Source organism: Antechinus flavipes, chromosome 6 (genome assembly GCF_016432865.1).
Source record: "Antechinus flavipes isolate AdamAnt ecotype Samford, QLD, Australia chromosome 6, AdamAnt_v2, whole genome shotgun sequence".
NCBI classification, from domain to species: Eukaryota; Metazoa; Chordata; class Mammalia; order Dasyuromorphia; family Dasyuridae; genus Antechinus; species Antechinus flavipes.
The window spans coordinates 11,285,487-11,305,107 of record NC_067403.1 but is presented as its reverse complement, the minus strand read 5'-3'; the positions used below and the strand labels follow the sequence as shown (position 1 = coordinate 11,305,107).

The 19,621-nt window shown below is 33.6% G+C and overlaps 1 protein-coding gene across 2 annotated transcripts in view; it reads right to left on the bottom strand.

Moving 5' to 3' along the window:
- The window catches only part of SLIT2 (slit guidance ligand 2), a 335,837-nt gene that overhangs the window by 121,936 nt on the left and 194,280 nt on the right, over window positions 1-19,621 (bottom strand). For both annotated transcript variants that reach the window (XM_051967476.1, XM_051967477.1), the window contains exons 6-9: window positions 13,264-13,335; window positions 6,275-6,346; window positions 2,976-3,139; window positions 711-849 (exon numbers count right to left, since the gene is read on the bottom strand). In XM_051967476.1, the coding sequence (XP_051823436.1) occupies window positions 711-849; window positions 2,976-3,139; window positions 6,275-6,346; window positions 13,264-13,335 (447 nt within the window). The remainder of the gene's footprint in view (window positions 1-710; window positions 850-2,975; window positions 3,140-6,274; window positions 6,347-13,263; window positions 13,336-19,621) is intronic.

Here is a 19,621-nt window from a genome sequence, read left to right as displayed (position 1 = left end):
TGTTGTAGCTGACCTATTTCCCTTGCACACTAGCCTTATTTTTAGACATTTTCAATATTATAATAAGATACGCTGATTTTTCCCTTTTCTTTCTTTTTTTTTTTTTTTTTTTTTTTTTTTTTGCCTTTATTATATAGGATATCTCTGTGAGAAGGAAGATGGATACTAGGAGAAATTAGGGTAATGTAAAAAAAAAGACAAGAAAAAACTAATTTAATAATAAAATTTACCTACAGCGATGCAACATATAATGTATTGCTTGGATGGTAATAGCTTGTGAAAATGCACAACTCTCAAATAATAAAACTGTATTGTAAAATTATTATTCAGGAAAAGACTGAAAACCACTAAGCTTTGGGTGAGCTTGCTCAGTTTCCTTCATAGCTAATCCATCAAGCACATTCCCTCAGGTTAAATACCTATAAAGTATCTTCCTCCTTTTCTAGAGAGGGGTGTAACACCTTTCCCCAGGGACCAGAGGGAATTCTTTTCTCTAAACAAACATCTTCTAATTCTTCCTGGACCACAGTAAACAAGAATCTCCTTCCTGTCAACAACGTGTCAATGAAAATCTAGAAAATTTCCTTTGGCTGATCCCTCAGGTTCCCTTTTGATAATGCCCCAGGTTTCCCACAAATAATCAAGATGGATACATCCTGGAAACTTGATGAATAAATGAAATAAACAATAAAAAAGATCAAATGACATACATTTCGGTGATGGTTTCTGGGAGATTGGTAGGTATCTCAGGAAGCCCTTTTCCACGACAATCCACTATATTGTTACTACACGTACATGCAGCTGGGCAATGTAACACACTGCAAGAAGCAGCCATAAACGACTGATGACCTGAAAAAAAAATGACAGTAATTGTTTTACCGTCCAATTCCAGTAGTATAAAATTCTTAGAGACGTCAGCTTAACCGAATAATGATAGCAGCTAGAAAACAAAGTTCTCCTTTGCCTCCTAAGTACTTCACCACATTACTCCATTTTTGAGGTGCAGGGACAGCATCTCATTTAAATGTTCTATTTCCAATTCCCCCACAACAAGAGGGAATAAGACAATATTTGATTTGAAATGTTTGTTTGTTTTACTGTATTTTATTGTATTGTACTGAAGTTTTGTGCAAAGTATGATTTGCAATTATTTTGCTCAAAAAGTAATATTTTAAAATTTTATAGGAATAAAAATGGATACAGTAATGGACATAATAGTGTTCCACTTATATAACAGCAATATGGGTAGAAAAACCTTACTTAATGATTACTTCATAAATATGAATATAAAAATTATATTAGTAAATTTCATCATGCTACTTTTCAAACATCAACAGGCAACCAACTATAGCTACAAGTTTTACCACTCAAAATTTTTGATAACACAGGGATTTAATCCATTGTTATTAGCAATCTAATTTTAATCCTGCTGCTTTGTTGGAAGAGAACAAAAAAGTACTTGTCATTATGGAACACTATTATTTCCTCTTCTCATTTTATTTATGTGTGTGTGTATATATATACATATATATATATATATGTATATATATACATGAAAACTCATTTTATTTAGCAGATATGATGTAATTTACATTACTAACAAAATTATGGATAATTCTTTTATACCCATTTTTTAAATTGTGTATTAGGATCCCTCAAATAGAGATAAGAGATAGAGATGATTATTGATGAACAGCAAAGACAATCATCATGGCTACCTACAATGAAAATGACCATTGCCATGATGAAGCACTGGGTAGTGACTACTGGACATTTACTATTGCCTATCATTTTAAACAATCTACCAATTTTCACAAACAATACATACAGGTATATGTATTCTAAGTGCTTTTTGCAAGAAAGAAATAGAACTTGCCTTCTTCCTCATCTAGAATAAAGGGAAGAGAAATGAGCAGAAAGAAAAGAAGGAAAGAAAAAGTGGTTAGTAATGAGTGGTTAGTCATTTCATTATTTAGTTACAATTAATATTCAGGTAAATTAAAATAGACCAAAGGTATTGTTGGAGGGTTTTCTTTAAAGCATGTGACAATCCCTGTATTGTAAGTATAGTAGAAGGCAGCAACTTGAATTTTACTCTGTCTCAGACACTTACTGGCTAGGTAAACTAGACTAAGACCGTTATTCACTTTGGTCTCCCATTTCCTCATCTGTACAATGAGGGCATTGAACTTGAGGACCTCTAAGGAACTTGGAATCTATGAATTTATGAAAATAGAAAAGGGATTCAAATTATACTTTCTACAAGATAAATCCTTTGGTATATCAAATAACATCTACAGTAATAATTATTTTAAAAATATTTTTAAATATTCTTAGATATGCCTTAGAATGATAAGAATTATAAGATATATGTATCTATCTCTTTTTTCACATATATTTGTGTATATATATTAGGTAGTTGAATCTGGGTAATATATATAAATTTAAAACTTGTTATTGCCTCATCATTTGTTTTAAGAGAGATATTCCATCTTGACCTAGACAGTTTGTCTTCAAGGGAAATGAAAATTAGTTTTGCTTTTCCGACTGTGTTTGAATTTCCATAGTCCTTGCATTGTATGGTAGTGTTCTAGGATTAGCCAATATATTTATTATGTAATACCCATTAGGCCCACATCAGGGATTACTTAAACTAACAAGTGGCTCAGCAGCTGAAATGCAAACATAATCCTAATCTAGAAATTAACTCATTCTCCTTGCCCCCATTCTGGAAACTAGCTATAGACTATTTTAAAACATAAATATAAGCGTGAATCATTTGAGTATTTGTACTGGCAAAACGTCATAAAATTTCTTAAAAGTCACTAATGTCATCCAAGAAAATGCATCTAAAAATCAGAGTAGTGCACAAGTGCCCATTGGTGATATCCATTACATTCTTTTTTTAAAGGATTCCTGAGAGACAGACTTTGTTCCAGAACCACCTACAATAGCACGGCATTTTCCTCCCTTACCACTGCAGACAAACTCGCGCTTCTGAACTTCAGCCACATTGTGGCCTTTCAGGTGGTTGGGACCCATGCACTGAGTGTAGAGACCCACGCGAGGTCGTTGCCGGAGCCAATCAGAGAGCCAGGCCAGATGGCAATCACAGAAGAGGTTGTTGGAATGGAGTCGACTAAAGGAAACAAGTCAATATGTTTAAATTATAAAGAAAACAAAAGATGACTGTTTCAATGACACTGAAGATTTATTAATAATAAACTTTTAACAACAATCAATTTTTCAAAATTTTAATCAGAGACCTTGCCTGGTTGAAGTTATTTATTAACATGTCAGTGTATAAAGATGAAGAAATCAAAATCTAATTAGTTTAAAAGAAAACATTTACTAACACAATATTAATTTTCTATAGTTTCTTTTCTTTTCCTTCATTTTAAACTAAACAATATACAAGAACTCGAAGACAGCTATAGAAGTCTAGCTTGGACCTTTGTATAAAGAAGTGAGGAGACAAAAGTCTAAAATAAATTGCTATCCAATGGTGACATACTGACAGTGAGGGGGAAAAAAGGTTAATAAAAGATTTGGCTTCCAATTAGAAATATCAGGGAGTCTTGCCATTATTAGTCTCTATAGAAACTGCTTACAAAATCCTTTTAGCAGGTCACATGCATTTTCTGCTGAACAAGACAGAATAATAATTCAATATGAAACACTTCTTTCACGTCCCTTTTCTGATTTCCTTCCTTTTTGTTTAATCATAGAAAAGGGGATTAGCTGCTCTTGGCTCTTGGGAACCCATACTCAAAGCAGTGCCTGAAATTCAAAGACACGAATGGCAGCCAGTGAGGGAATTAAGTAAGTTGCTTCTCTGTTGGCAGAGAGCTACCAACACCATGGCCCCTTTCCAAGTGGCAAAAAGCACTCCACCATTAATAAAATATAAGACAAATGTATTCATTAAATTAGGTAAATTACTTCAAACTGGCTTTTATGTTTTCTCAAACTTAAGAAAAAGATGTCTCAAGTTATAAATCAAGGCCTTGTTTCCAGAATCATCCACGACAGAGCAATGTCATATTAGAACTTTTTTTGCTGATGTGTTCAGTCCTAACTGAATAATAGTGATGCATTTTAAAACATGGAACTCAGTCCAGAAAGTTAATTCAACCCTAAAATGGCATTTTAAAATGACATTAATTCTATAGAATGATAAACCAACCAGAGCAGAGAAATTTAAATTAAGGAAGATTATTTCCATTCTCGCTAAATATGATTTAGGAATTAAGGAAGGTAGAAGCTGAACCTTCTACTAAAGAGAAGGGCACTCCAAGATGTCAAATTTTAATTCTCATTGACACATTTTTGAAACTCAAAAATCTGTTCTCTATGTTGAGAAATCTTTATGTTGAGAAGTGTTCTTGCAGAAAACCAAATAAATTAAAATGACTTAACAATGCACAAAGGAATTTTAAATGAGTACACAATGTATTTTTAAAAACTGGTAAGCTAAATTCCAACCATTTTCTCATTGCACCAAAAAAATAAACTTTCAAAGAATTTTTTAGGCTAGATTTTTTAAAAGCCATGACTACTATGTTCACTCACCATCAAAATTTAGGTCTCATTTAGGATCTCTTAATTACAGAACTCAGAGAGATCTTAGAAGTAATAACAGTTGGCATTTACATACAGTACTTTATAGTTCACAAAGCACTTTCCAGTGATTGTATTCGATCCTCACATCAATATTCTATGAAAGGAACTATGGGTAATGGAACCCTACTTTTTAAGATGAGGAAACAGGCTGAGAGATAAAGTGGATAAATAAATAATTTTTCCACTGTCAGACACCATGAGGCAATATTCAACCTTCAGTCTCTCCTAGCCACAAGTCCCCAATTCTTTGACCATACTTTGTTGCCATTCATTTCATTTAACCAAATCTTTTCCGCTTACAGATGACGATACTGAGACTCAAAGATGTTAAATGGCTAGTATATGACCCAACTAATTTTTAAATATGATTTTTTGTTTGAAATTGCAATATTCTTTTTATTAAACTGTATTAGATTAAATAAGTGAAACAAAACACTAATTCTATAAAAATATGTCATCAAGATGAATTGGTCAGTTAGTAGTAGATCCGTTAGCTTCTCATAGATTACTCCAGGTTAACCATATTAGCTTATTTTCAAAGTTCTATCTACAAAGATGAAGGATCACACCTCTGGGAGATTATAATAGCATCCACTATTAGAAAAGTTGTTCCTGAATTTAAAAATAATCTCATTAAAAACACTCAAATTGATACTAATAAATCAAAAAGGTACCTAATTCAATATATGATACATTTGTGCAAACCTTTTAAGTACATACTCTCTTTCTTCTCTCTAAATGTATGCTGATAGGAAATTAAAATATCCCTCTGGGAGATATACAATTACATTTGACAAAAATGAAACAAAAAGCTTCTGGCAATGCTTTTGTGCAACTATTTTCTTTTGAAATTATTGCTTTTTTTAGGTTGAGGTAATTTTGAGACATCTAAGATATTAAATCTAGTAATAGAAGAGAATCTTAGAACTAATCTAGTTCAACTGCTTAAATTTACTGATGAGGTAACTGAAGCCTTAGAAATTCAGTGACTTGTAAAGGTAACTCTCCAAATAGCAGAGCTAGAATTCAAAGCTGGATACTCTGATCTCACACATGGTACTCTATCAAATAAGTTCATCAAATAGCCAATGCCTAGTTTTAGGGGACAGGTCTCAGTGATATGTAATAAAGACCAACCATATCTTTCAATTAACCAGGAAGGCATTTTAATGTCTATGTTGTAACTCCTAAAGAAGTTTTTTTTAAAAAAAATTATATATGTGGGGCAGTATTATATACATATGTGTGTATTCCAAAATAAACTTACTTATAGCAAATAGCACTAGAGTAATTTTATGGAACAAAGAATGTTGCAGTGCTAGTTAGGTTTGATTAGGTCTGCTTGCAGGATAGTAATAAAATCATAAAGATTTCTCATTCATCATTTATGATAGCCATTCAAAAAGTCTTCTATTTCTTAATGAAATGTAACCTATATAAGAATTTAAAGTAAACCATTTTTCTCATCATCCTCAAAACCAATATTTTAAAATAAAACTTTTAAATTGAGAGAAGCAATTTAGCACTTATTTCATTACCTTTTCTTCCATTAAACACACACACACACACACACCTTTATATTAGTACATTAACACCAGAATTTTCTTTTTAATAGATCAGACTAGCATATAATTTTACAGTGACTACTTACAATGTCCTAAGTTTGGGCATATGGTTGAAACTTGCCACTGATAGTCTAGTAATGTTGTTATTGTTGAGAGTGCTGTAAAATATGAAGAAATAAATTAGACAATTTCAGAAATAAAGATATATGTATTCATATATTTCCAATTATAGAAAAACAAAACAAAAAATTTGATGGCCAATTTTGCTGAAGAGACATAGACTATGTTATATTAACAGAAAATTGATCAATTTTGAAAATAGCTCATCACTTTATACTTCAAAGTTTTAAATACTTATTTCAATTAAACTTTCACACTTGCATGGATATAGTGTGTATGAACACACAAGTATCTCAATATGTGCATATGTATATTTTACTCAATTGAGTTTCATTTTGGGTGACAAAGATGATGAAGATGATGGTAAATGTGAGACTGTGGAAGTACTGAAGGGAGAATGTGCATTTGTAGATGCTTTCTGGAAAACAATTTGGAATTATATCAGAAAGGCCAATAAAATGCATAAAATATTTGACTCAGCAATATTCCTGCCAGATATTTATCCAGGTCAAGGAGAGGAAAAGGTTATACATAAATATAGATAAAAGAATATACATGTATATGTGCATGCATGTTTATAAACTGGTATATATGTATAAATATACATATATATACATACATATATGTATAAATATACATATATATATATATATCTGTGCATATACAGGTACCAGAGAAATTAGTCTGTGTGCATACATATGTACATACTTCATGTGTGTGTACCATATATATACACATGTTGCTGCATTTTGTATAGTTGCAAAAGCATGAAAAGGACAGTTAATATCCATGAATGGGTTACGGAATGGTTGAATGCCATGATATATGAATGCAGTGAAGTATTTCATTTTTACCATACAAAATGACAAATAGGAAGACTTCAGAAAAAGTTGGCAAGACTTACATGAAATGCTACAGAGACAAGAAAAAAGAATCAGGAAAATAATTCACATAATGACTACAACATTGTAAAGAAACTCAATCATGAAAGACTTCTCCACTCTCATCAATGCAGAGATCAGTCAAGAATTTCAAAGAACCATTATAAAGTATGTCTCCTGACTCTTGGCCAAAGAATTGAATACAGGTGGGAAATAAGGAATGCATTGTCAATCCAAGCTAAAGTGTCATTAATTTGCTTTGCTTAAATGCACGTCTTTGTTACAAAGCAGGTGATAGTAAGATTGGGTGGGACTTGGAATTAGAATTATTGCGGAGTGACGGCATTTTTTAAAAGATCATCAATAAAATGTTTTTTTAATTAAATGTGGATTAAAGTAAATAAAATTAAAATGAACGAAAAGCATCAATTAAATCAATCACAATTTACATTTTCTTTTCAAAGAACTACTAATTTTTTTTGTCCAAAGAAAGGTGTGGCAGATTACTTAAAGCTACTGATATACAGCAGTAAATCATAATATTCTTGATTTGCAACAAAACACTTCCCACAAAATGTGAAATTTCAATCAATACCCATATATTGGCTACTATAATTAAGTCCTATGGCTTTAAACTTAAATGTTTGTGATTCAAACAATGGGAATACAAAAGGATCCTGTTTGCTTCCTTGCTGAGGAAATTGGGCACTATTCAATCTTGACTTACCACATCAATAATTGTGGCAAAAGGTTTGAGTTACAGGGGACAAAATGAAATTATATTCTTACAAATCTTTGCTAAAGGTTGCAGTTGCTTTGCCAATTCCTAATCTACTTTATTTTCTCTATGATCCGGTTGCTGCCGGGGTGATGGAGATGATGATGCCATAGTGGCCAGCACCAAACACAAGAAGGCTGGGCCATCAGTTACTGTGCTAGAATGCAGGTCAGCTGGGGCTCTATTCATGCAATTTCTGGCCGCCTGGTGCCATTTCTCCCGTGTTTGCTGTATATTCTTATACGTGTGTCTATATATCAGATATTCGTTTCTCAGACTGTTGTTTGTTTCATCGATGAATCTGATTTATAAATGGCCTGTATCCCTAGTAGCTTAGGAGCCCTCTAACGACATAATGTATAGTTTCTTAAAAAAATATTTGTCTAACTCATGTTTAATATAGTGACATATAAGAGGGGTAATTTTTTTTAATGACTTGATTTGAACCAATGCATGTTAAACACCTTCTGTCAGGAACCTTACAATAAAGACCTTTTTTCCCTCAAATGCAGATTAATAACTTCTCTCCAGCTTAAAGTCATTAAGAGTTACCTGGGCTTCTAGGCATAGAAGACATCTGCCCAGGTTCACATAGTGTATTCTGACTCTGAGACCGACTCTCTAGAAACTATATAATTTTGTCTCTTCTATCATCTATTAGGGAGGTTTCCATGTGAAATTAAAAAGGAACTGAGTTGTATAAATAACTTCTTTTCCACTATGAAAATTTAAAATAATCTAACAACATTTTAAGAGTAGTTAACATTAAAATATAAAATAAAAAAAATTTGGAAATGAAATTGATAAATTGGTACAGATTAGACATGATTTTGATCAGCCGTGACTGTTCTCTTATTACAAGGAAATATGTTTTTTAATGATGAAGGCTGAGGAACATCAATTTGAAGACACTCCTTAAATTTTCTGTTTTAGTCAAAGAAGAAAAGCAAGATATACATTGTTTTGGAGGATACAATTATGCTGATATTTTATAAAATTATGTTTGTGCTAATAATTAATAAACTTAATATTATACCTAATCATTGAAAGTAATAATTATTAATAATCCAGCTCACATTGACATAGTCATTTATTATTTTCAAATCTCTCTTCTTACAATAATCTGCATGTTAGGTAATGCAATTACCATTATTATTATCGATATTTTGAAGATGAGGAGAGTTTCAAAAAAGTTGAATAACATGACAAAGTTCATATATCTTCTCAGACTATATCACAAAATTATGTAATTTGAAACAATGCGCTAGTTCTCTACCCAAAATGCCCAGGGAAATATCCAATATGGAAGAGACTTTATGCATGTTCTGTATTTGATTCAACAATAAGCTTAATCCTCATATATTCTAAATAGAAATTAAGGTGATATTACTTTTATTTTCCTCTTACAATGGTTAATGTTTGAGAAGCTATATAAAATATACCTTAACAATGCTTTCGATGTTTAGATTAAGGTAATAAGAAAACAAGAAAACATTAGATCAGAAGCAAAATTATACATGCATAATGTTTACTTTGATAATAATTTTCTTGGAAAGATATCATCTGCAACAATGCATATAGTCTGGTGACCATGTCTTTATTTTTTAAGATAAAGATAGACAATCTGGCAAACTGTTCCTATGATGTCTTCCATATGTGGACACCTTAGAAAGGCACTGACCACAAATATCATGAAAAGTATGTAATTTTTTTTGAAATCTAGACTATTTTAGAAAATCTGAGATCTCAACTATCTACAATATGCTTGAATAAGAAATATGGATGACTCGTAGAGACTCGAGGTAGAGAAACAATTCCTAAGCAAAATATTCGTGATGAGTAAGTTGGGATTTTGATACTGAATTCTCAAAAGTTTTTTGTCAACGTAGTTCTAATTCATCAGATTTTCTCATCTGTATATTTTACTTTCTAAGGTAGTTTTCTTTTTAACATGTTGGTTTCCAATCTCTTCATAATGATATTTCTGAGATGACAGTCATTTATGGAAAAAAAAATTATTGTATAAAGATGTTTTGCTCCATCTTTACAACCATGTTTCTTTCCCACCCATGGTACCCCAAGAATCACTATGCAGTGAAGTATTCACATTCTCTCTTGAGAAATTTCTCCTCTTTTCATAATATGGATCTGCTTCAATGCACGGTCCACTGTATCACTCACCATCAAGGGCTCGTGATCCAAACAATCACACCCTTCTTCTTCTTATCGTCTCATAGTTTGCCAAAACAAATTTTCAAGTTGAAAAAGAAATCAAAAAAAAAGTTCAAAACATTACCTTGAAGAACTTGCTTATTGGGTACATGATAACGTATTTTCTACAGTTATGAGAGAGGAAGGGGGAGAAATAACACCCACCTCTGGTAATTCTTGTGTGAAGGTCAGTGGCTACGAATTCTCCAACAGAACCCAAGAGTTCTCCTTCCTTAGGAATCTCATTGACCAGGTTTTGACTTATTTCAGACAATTGTTACAAATACTCTCTATTCTTTTAATTATTCCAGTTTCTATTTCATAGGGTCATAAGATCCTACATGCAAGCTTGAAGGAAAGTAAGAGGCCCATCTGGGCCAAGCTTCTCATTTTCTAGGTGAGGAAACTGACTCCCAAGGAAGAGAAATAATTTGCAAAAGGCAGTTTGAAGTGACAGAAGTCAGGTCTGAACCCAAGCTCTCTGTTTTTAGAGCCCCTGATCTTTGCACTGTGCCATTCCATTCAATAATATCAACTTTTGGGGGTGTTTTTACTGCAGGTAAATGGATAGCAACAAGATGAATCACAATATAAAATGATTATAGGCATGAAATTTTGGTTAAAGATTTCGTCTTGCTGATATCATACATTTATTTTTCTTCTTTTGCATTTCTTATTATTATTTGTGAGAATTCAAGTCTACATTAAAGTTTAAAGGAAAGTAGGGGTTTATCTATATAGTATCATTCACAGAGTTACTGACAAGTATCCCCCATATGATTCACTTAAATACACAAAATACACTAGATTTGAGTTAGAGAATATAGAATTTCCAGCATATTATTTACTTGCAATGAGAAGTTTACACAAGGATTGTTACTAAATTAAGGAGAAATTTATGAAGCTCAATGTAAAAGGAAGATATCACGATAAATTAAATTTCACAGTGTACATGATTTTGAATCCTTTGTGTGTAGGTGAAGAATTTTATATTTAAATTGTGAAATCTTTGGGAGGAAATAGACAAAAGTCACATATCAGAAGATGGGATGAATGGGTGGCAATATGTGCTATTAGAAGGGAGCCTCAAATTGAAGATTGCACAGATTGACCCAAGCTTTATATAGAGATCCATGTGTATGTATGTGTGAGTGTGTGATTGTGTGTGTGTGTGTTTATATTATTGATATGTTGAAAGTTCATTTTGTTAACCAAACTTTTTCTCTTTGATTCCATTAATCAGCTATCTTTTCCAGAACATATACTAAACATTTTATCTTATGCTTTATGCCATTTTTTCTAGATAGAATCACTATCATGCCAAAGAAAACATACTAAATGAATGTGCTTCCAATAATTGACTTTTCAAAATTCAATTCCCAAATTTTAGTAAATTTAGGTATATTTAATAAAGAAAACTTCATGATTACAATAATTACGTGCAAAGTGTTACTTAAGATTGCAAATACATTTATATTTTGCATATAAACATATATATATGTTTTTAATAGGATTTAATTTAGCTTGCCACTTAGAATATTTGCATGAAAATTACCTTGAGATAATTTTGATTCTCTTTCAGGGATCTCATTATAAACTGGGGAGGGAATGAAAAGAAGGCTACATTTAACTGAATAAAACCCATATAAGTTTGGTTAGTTTGTCTGCTTTTTTGATACAATGCTATCACTATGAGATGAGGCTTGAACTTCAAGCATGTTGATTTTGCAGTATCACCAGAAATAATATTGTTTTTGGTATTATTGTCAAATAGTTTTACTGTAAAATTTAATTCAGAGGTTGTGCCACAATAATAGTGTACTCAATGAAATTTAAATCCTAACTCCTTTGGTTCGGTTCTGTTTCTTGGAGGAAAAGTTACAGTGTTACTTTGGATTTTTAAAAAAGTTTCTAAAAACAATGGAAGTATATAGAACAACTTAAGTGACAAAGAAATATTAAATATCTCAATCATTAAAAATTTCCTTAACACCAATTTACACATTCTTACAAATCGATTTTTTAAATCTATTAGCAATTCATAATTTCATTGCACATAAAGAGTTGAAACGAATACTGTGGAAATTGGAAAATATATTCTAACTAAGGCATTGAAACCGAACAGAAATTCACTGTTGCTATATAAATGCTGCTGAATCAATTTATTTGATTGACCACATTCTGCTCCCTAAACTCAATTTATAAACCAGTCAGATGGATTTTCTGAATTCTGGATAAATTCCAATGAAAAGACTGAAAATTCAAAGGCTCTCTTTGATTTTCAGACTATTTTGTTTGGGCTGAGAATGATTTAAAACCCAGGGGAATGCTTTGCTGGAAGAGAGCAAAATTCTTTTGCCTTTCTTGAATGTAAAAAAATAAGCAGGATTGTAAGGCTGGCAGGAAAAAAAATATCCCTGGAATGTAGGAGAGGCTTCAAATCCTTGGTCATGATATTTTTATTTTCGTGGAAGTCACCATTTTGAAGTGAAGGGTTGCGAGTGTAGCTTATTATGTTACCTTTACTCTTTTGCCAGACATTTCAAAAGAATAAATAAGTAAAGATAGCATTGGAAGATCAATTCATGTGTGTGTATGTGTGTGTGTTTTCATTTCAATACTAGTTACATAGCCCCTAAAAACAAACTTATTGGTTAGGTTAGAGAATAATAGAGTTGATCTAAACAATTAAGTTTTCAAAACATTACCTTGTTGAAAAATGGCATTTTTTTTCTGGGAAGAAAAAGTTATCATGAGCTACAATACTGTGCAGTATCAACAACATCATATCATCTAAAACAGTGCACTTTGGTATAAAATGGCATCGCTTGTCATCCCCCCCACTTGGGGTTAATTGTGTCCATCTCAGTCTTTACCAGTTCTGACCAGATGGAATAACTCTGTAAACCATCTCCCTTGCTAAGGACCCGTTCGTGGCAGACACACCAACGACTGAACGACATGGGTGATTTCCAGGCGCTCCCGGGCCATTTTGGCACCAGGACCCCTGCCAGGAGACAGGCTCCTGCACACGAGTCCCTAGGTAAAGCGTCTTTGAAGAGTAAGAGATACAAGCAGTACTTACAGCACTTCCAGGTCCCGCAGAGCCCTAAACGCCCCATCTTCAATACAGCTGATGTGGTTGTAATCCAGTTGCCTGTTAAACAGATTAGGAGGATATGGGTGAAAGGAAGGAGGGGAAAGCCGGGGGGATCTCTGGAGCTGGGCTTCCCGGGCGGAAAGGCTTCCCCCCACAAACTCATCTGCTTAAGACTGTCACACGCCATTCCGGCCTTGATGCCGCCACTGAGATCTCTTTTTGTTCTGAACTGTCTGGGCAAACAGCAGCCTTGGGAAGGCTCCAGTAAATAATAACTCCACCTTATATTAAATGCCATAGGAATGCAATTTCATTACATCAAGAAAAGCTATCCATTAAAAGCTCTCAGCGTCATCTTGCTGAAACAATTTCATTAAGGTAAAGGATTGTAAATCACTTAATGTCACATGCATCCCCTCAGTGACCTAACAGAATCCATTTATCAGAGAAGCCCAGCTGCATGTTAATTCCACTATCCTTGGCAAGAAAAGGCAAGAAGACGCCGAGTTTTCTCTTTCAGAAGCTCTTTCCTTCTAGAACTCCGGATCCAGAAACAGAAGCATCTTTCATATATGCTCTCCCTCCCCCCGGCAATATGTTTTAGGATGTGTGTACTTATTTTACATCCAACTTGTTTCTTTCCTGAAGCGACCCTTCAAATTACCTGCATTGTGAACGTGGCTACTGTTGGATCTTGTAACTTAAAAGTGTGGAATACAGATAATCTAGAGCACGCCTTACTAATCTTCCCATGATTACATTTTGAAAAAGAATTTCCACCATGGATGAAATGACTTCATTTACCAACTCACATATCATGTAGTATATTCTGCATTTGGATGGCGAAAACACATTTTATGTCCACACACTTCAGCACGGTGAAAACTTAAATATTAAATATTAAAGTATTAACTTTAGAAAATAGCACATATTTCAAAGTAACTGCTTTTCCACTACTGAAAGGAGAACTAAATTGTCTGTCCTGAATACAAAATCCAAGAGTAATCCAAATCTAGTCATTTTGAAGTATCCTTTTCCTGCTTTTTTTTTTTTTTTTACTTTTTGAATTAAGATTTCCTTGTACATATATAGGAATCTACTTTGTTGAGATAAATTGCCAGTTACAGAACTATCATGATCTTTACTGTGAATAATCACTTTTCAGGAGGATAGCCTAAGAAATTGTTGCTTAAAGAAGGTGGTGATATACTTGAGATTATTATTATCCCAGCAAAGCAGGTATTTCAGTACTTCACTTAAAGAGTAACAAAATATTACCAAACTAATATCAAAAAAAGAAAAGAAAAGAAAGAAAAGAAAAGAACAAGAAAAAAGAAAAAAAAAAAAAAGCACCAGGTTCAGACGCAAAGATGAGTAAATGCTATTGTCCAGGACCATTATACAAGTACATTTGCCCTTCCAGGTTCTAATTCTGTATTAGCCAAGGGGACTAATGCACCTACTTGAGAGCTACTCTTAAAGCATTGTTAAGCGGATGACTGCAGTTAAGTGCTTTCCTCATTAAAACCCTACATACCAACATTATAATTTAAGCTAGTGACTCCTCAGAAGGTGGCTTTCAATATCTTGACTATATATGTATGTATAAGCATATTTGTGTATGTGTAAGTACAGTCCATATACACCGATAGGGGAAGCAGACGGGCCTTACATTCACACATACACAGATCTCTATCCACATATGCAAACATCTATTTGAAGCTCAAATAGTAACAGGGACCACTAAGTTGTACATAAGGATCCCTGTGAGCCACATACTAACCTGGTTTAATATATAATATTAATTATTTTTATTATTTTTTTTTTGTTCTTAATTGTTTCCCAATTATATTTAATGTGCTTGAAGTCTGGAGCACAATACTTGTAGCCTGTGGACCATGAGTTGGATGCCTCTGCATATATCATATGTATATATTATACATGTACACACAGATATCTATACATACATATGCATGTGTAACATATACTTTGTCTATATATAACTATATGTATGTAAACATACACATGAATTCATATATATTCATTGTATTCATACCCACCCATCTACATATATATTATATACATATATGTATATATTTTATGACATCATTATACATCTCATTGGGAAAGGTATCCGGAGTGGCAGTCATCACATATTGGCACATTTTTTCTTGATGAAAATGGTGCAATCTATGTCATTAATACAGGGTTGGGAGGTTCAGAAGATATTTTTTGCTTGTTTTACAGGAAAAGAGATCCAAAATGAGACCTACCATTTATTATGATCTAGAGTACCAACATTTTTCCTTAAGGGGAATTCATGAAGCAGAATAGTTTCATTTTCTAAGGCATTTTTTAAAGCAACTTGATATGATTTTGGAGTTCCAACATCAAAAGATAAAGTTTGCATTTCTGAGTTCTCTTGTTATGTTTTTTAATAGATTAATCTCATTTAACAATTAAGTTAATAGCCTTTTTTTAGAGTGCTAAAATATATCCAGAGTACCATTCTCTAACCCCTAGCACAATTTATCAAAGCCATTTAAATTAGTACAATGGCATGAAATGTTACCCTTGACACAGTACAAAAGAGAAATTGTTTCCAGACAAATTGGCAAAATCTTTTAATGCCATCAAATTTGCCTAATGCAGTCAGCCTGCAGGTTAACCTGTAAAGGGGTGAGCCTTGTGTTTGCCCATATCTTATTATCCTTAGCTGTCAATGTATAAATCAGCCCTGACACAGTTTCTTTTAAATCATCCAGCCCATAGACAGAAGGAAAGCACTGAAGCGAATCTTGTCCTACAAGAAATAACTGAAAGGCAGATGACTCCTACTCAATGGGCACTGGTTGAGACAATTGAAAAAAACAAAACAAAACAAAAACCCAAAATATCAACAACAACCAAAAAAACTTTGCTGTTATTGTTTTTAATAAGGTCTATGTTTAATCACTAGGAATAAAGTTCCTTTCAACCATTTTGGAAATGTCAAAACAAACTCATCCAAACTTCATCAATCAGTCACTCAGGATTAGGATTCAACATGCAGCTCAAAGCCCAGCCCCATAAACTCCCATATTTCTGCGTATCTACGACACGGATATCTGAAAGCACTCCTTCGTCTCTACCCTTTGGTGTTATGGGTAACCCAGAGGGCATGCTCTTCCCTCAGTCCAGCAGCTTCAAACAGCCAACGTCCTCCTGCTTTTCAACTCCCAATAGCAAATTAAAGCTTTCATGGGACAAAGGGGGCAGTGCTGAGGATCTGGCACTCTGCCACCTGGGGCACATTCAGCCGAATGCCCTGGGTGTGGGAAGAGAAAAGTGTTGTATGGTGGTCCTAGGGCCTGACATTTCCCATTTGTGGTAGACATAGAGTAGTGACAAAAGAAGAACTAGAAAGCCTGAATGTACCAATGTAGGAAAAAAATATGCTACATCAGCTATTAAATGGCTGGAGGAGCCAAAAAGTGACCCAGAGGTCCACAGATTACAGCAACAAGAGTCCATTTTTAATATCAATTAGCAATCTTTTGATTCCATTCTCCTCTCACTTCCACATTTTCCCTCTTCCCTTAGTGAGATTATGGCATCTTATTTCCTAGAGATTTTTAAAGCTGAGGAAGATCTTTTTCCAAAGAGAGTAGTTTAGCTGAGTCCTACTTACAGATCTGATGAATTCTACATAAACCATGTGCTCTGAGAATTCCATTGTTTCTAATAAATAATAAAACATTTTTTATTTGATAGGCCCTCCCGGAGACTACACTCTACTGGAAAATTCTTCAACGATTCAGGTTTAGCTTTGCCTTAAAATGAGGAGTTAGACTATATAGCAGTCAATCCACTGATACACCACGTAACTATCATCTAGGAATCAGCCTAATTAAGATTGGAAGCTCATCACCAGGTAAACTGCTGGATGATGAATTTGGAGGAATAAATTATCTGTCTTCAAAGTAATCCAGTATGCTGTAAAGAAGTTGGAGTTACTCTCTTGAGGAATTTATATCATTAGCAAAATCACAGATCTTTAAAATTTAAAATTACTTAGAGTCGGCGTACTACCTTGCTTATTATTCACTGACATAGATGTTCTAATGCTTTAGTGCTTTTCACAATTTAAAAAAAAAACCTACTGAAATAGTGAAAAAAGAAGGAATATTGAGTTAGATTCAAGGAAACTGATCAACTCCAAACCTGAAAAAGAATGCTCTCGTAACAGGAATGACTTGCAGAAATGAAGTCATAAGTGACCAAATAGATTTTCGCCACTTAATCACAATGATAAGCTAGAAATAGTCATTTTCTATAAATTTCCTGGTAACAGTGAGATAAAATTTTCAAACTCTTCATGGACATTCTAAGAAATTATCTACCTTAACAATATTTGGTCATTCATGCATTTTTAATTACCAAAAAGAATTTATTGAGCATATACCATGTGCAAGACCTTGGTAACAGTTCAATAAAGAAAGTGACAGCCACTAAAAGCAGCAAAGGATAAAGCAGACTGAGATGGTTACCTTCCACGCATGTTCAAGGTTCAAATTATTAAGAGAAGTCAAAGGACCCAAAAGGACTATGGCCGGAGAATCGTGAGTCCAAATAGCTGCACAACAATGGACAAGCCCACTCACTACTCTAGCCTTCATTTTTTTTATATTTCAAATGAAAGACTGAGATATGAGTTTCTTAACTTGGGGTCTACAGATTTCAAAGGGTCTATAAATTTGAATTAAAAAATACACTTTATTTCAATAAATGAGATAACATGTAAAAGATTTGCAAACCTTAAAATGTTAGCTACTAGCTATTGTTCTTATCAGCAATCATCATATAATTAATTTCCTTTGAAATGATAAGTATTTTAGTTTCTGCATTTAAAAACATTCTGAGAAGAGATCCATAGGTCTCACCTAATTGTCCAAGAGGTCCGGGACACACAAAATATTTTTTTAAAAACTCCCAGTTTAGACCATGACCTTTAAGATTTATCTGTACACATAAGGACAAGGCAGGCACTCTTACATATTCACCCTTTCTACCTGTCCTTTTTTCTAAAATTTTAACTGAGAATATGGTTCTCCAGAGTGCTTTTGCGGCACACAGAATATTTCCCACTGATCATCCTTAAAGGTTCAAGCTAGTGTAAGTATTGTCATTCTCATTTTACAAATTAGCAAGAGTTTACTATGAGATATGGAGGAGAATCATGGTTAATCTGGAATCTCTGTAGCTGACATCATTTCCAAACTTGTTGAATCTGACAAACCTTCTTTTGATTGAGAACCCAAGGGAGGTTCAAAGGAAGCCACTGGATCCTATGGAGTATCAGGTTCTGATGCTTACAATCTATGCGATCTTGAAAACAAGAGGGTTGGACTGGATGGGCCCTAAGTCTATTCTAACTTCAGAGACATGATCCCACATAGTGCCTTTCTGCACTTTCTACACAGAAGCTGCAAGAGAGAAAAGGCAAAGCCAATCCTAAAAAACAAAATATCCTAGATGGGGCCTGTAAATTTACTTTAATAGTTCATGCAACAAAAATGTCATCCTAAATTCTACTTAGACAATTGTTCAGTTTTCCTATAATCTGTCAATAAATTACCAAGAGGCCTGCTTACAAAAGTGCCTCCAGACAAAGTGACACTAAACAAAGGCCCCCATCCTGAATAAAGAATTCTCCCAATCAACCTTCCTTACGTTCTTGCTCCACCTCAATATTTGTAGTCAGAGCAAATGAAATTCGATGCTTTGGAGGCACATTGTTCCACATAGCTAGCGCTGGATAGCTCTCTGGTGACTTGGACTATATCAGTTGTATTATTCAATGTCTTGTGCCTCCAAAATATCCATGACTCACATTCTTATATACTCCCTAAATTGATGTTTTGTCCAGAAACCTCATAGCTGGTATGATGGGTGATTATTTACAAACTCAATTAGAAAGCTTCTCAGATTTCCTATAACTTTTATACATGTTTATAAGGTCTTGCCAGAATGAATTAGAAAAAAAGGAAAAGTAAACAGGTAATAATATAAAGACAATTTTATAGAAGAGTCTAGTCAAGTCTCAGATGAGCTGCCCAAATGTATGGGAACATCCCAACTGGGACCCTACACTCAGAGATGGATGCAAAGAATGTTTGAGGAAATTTTCTCCCCCTAAATCCCTAAAAGTATGTCCTGGCCAATCTGGATAAAGGTCCAAATGAAGACTCAAAGTCAACAGATGATAGGTGTGAAAGGCTTTTAGAAAAAAAGATTATCATCTATTGAAGTGTCATGGAGGCCTTATATAGGAGGTCAGATTTGAGTTGTTTTTTGCAGGATA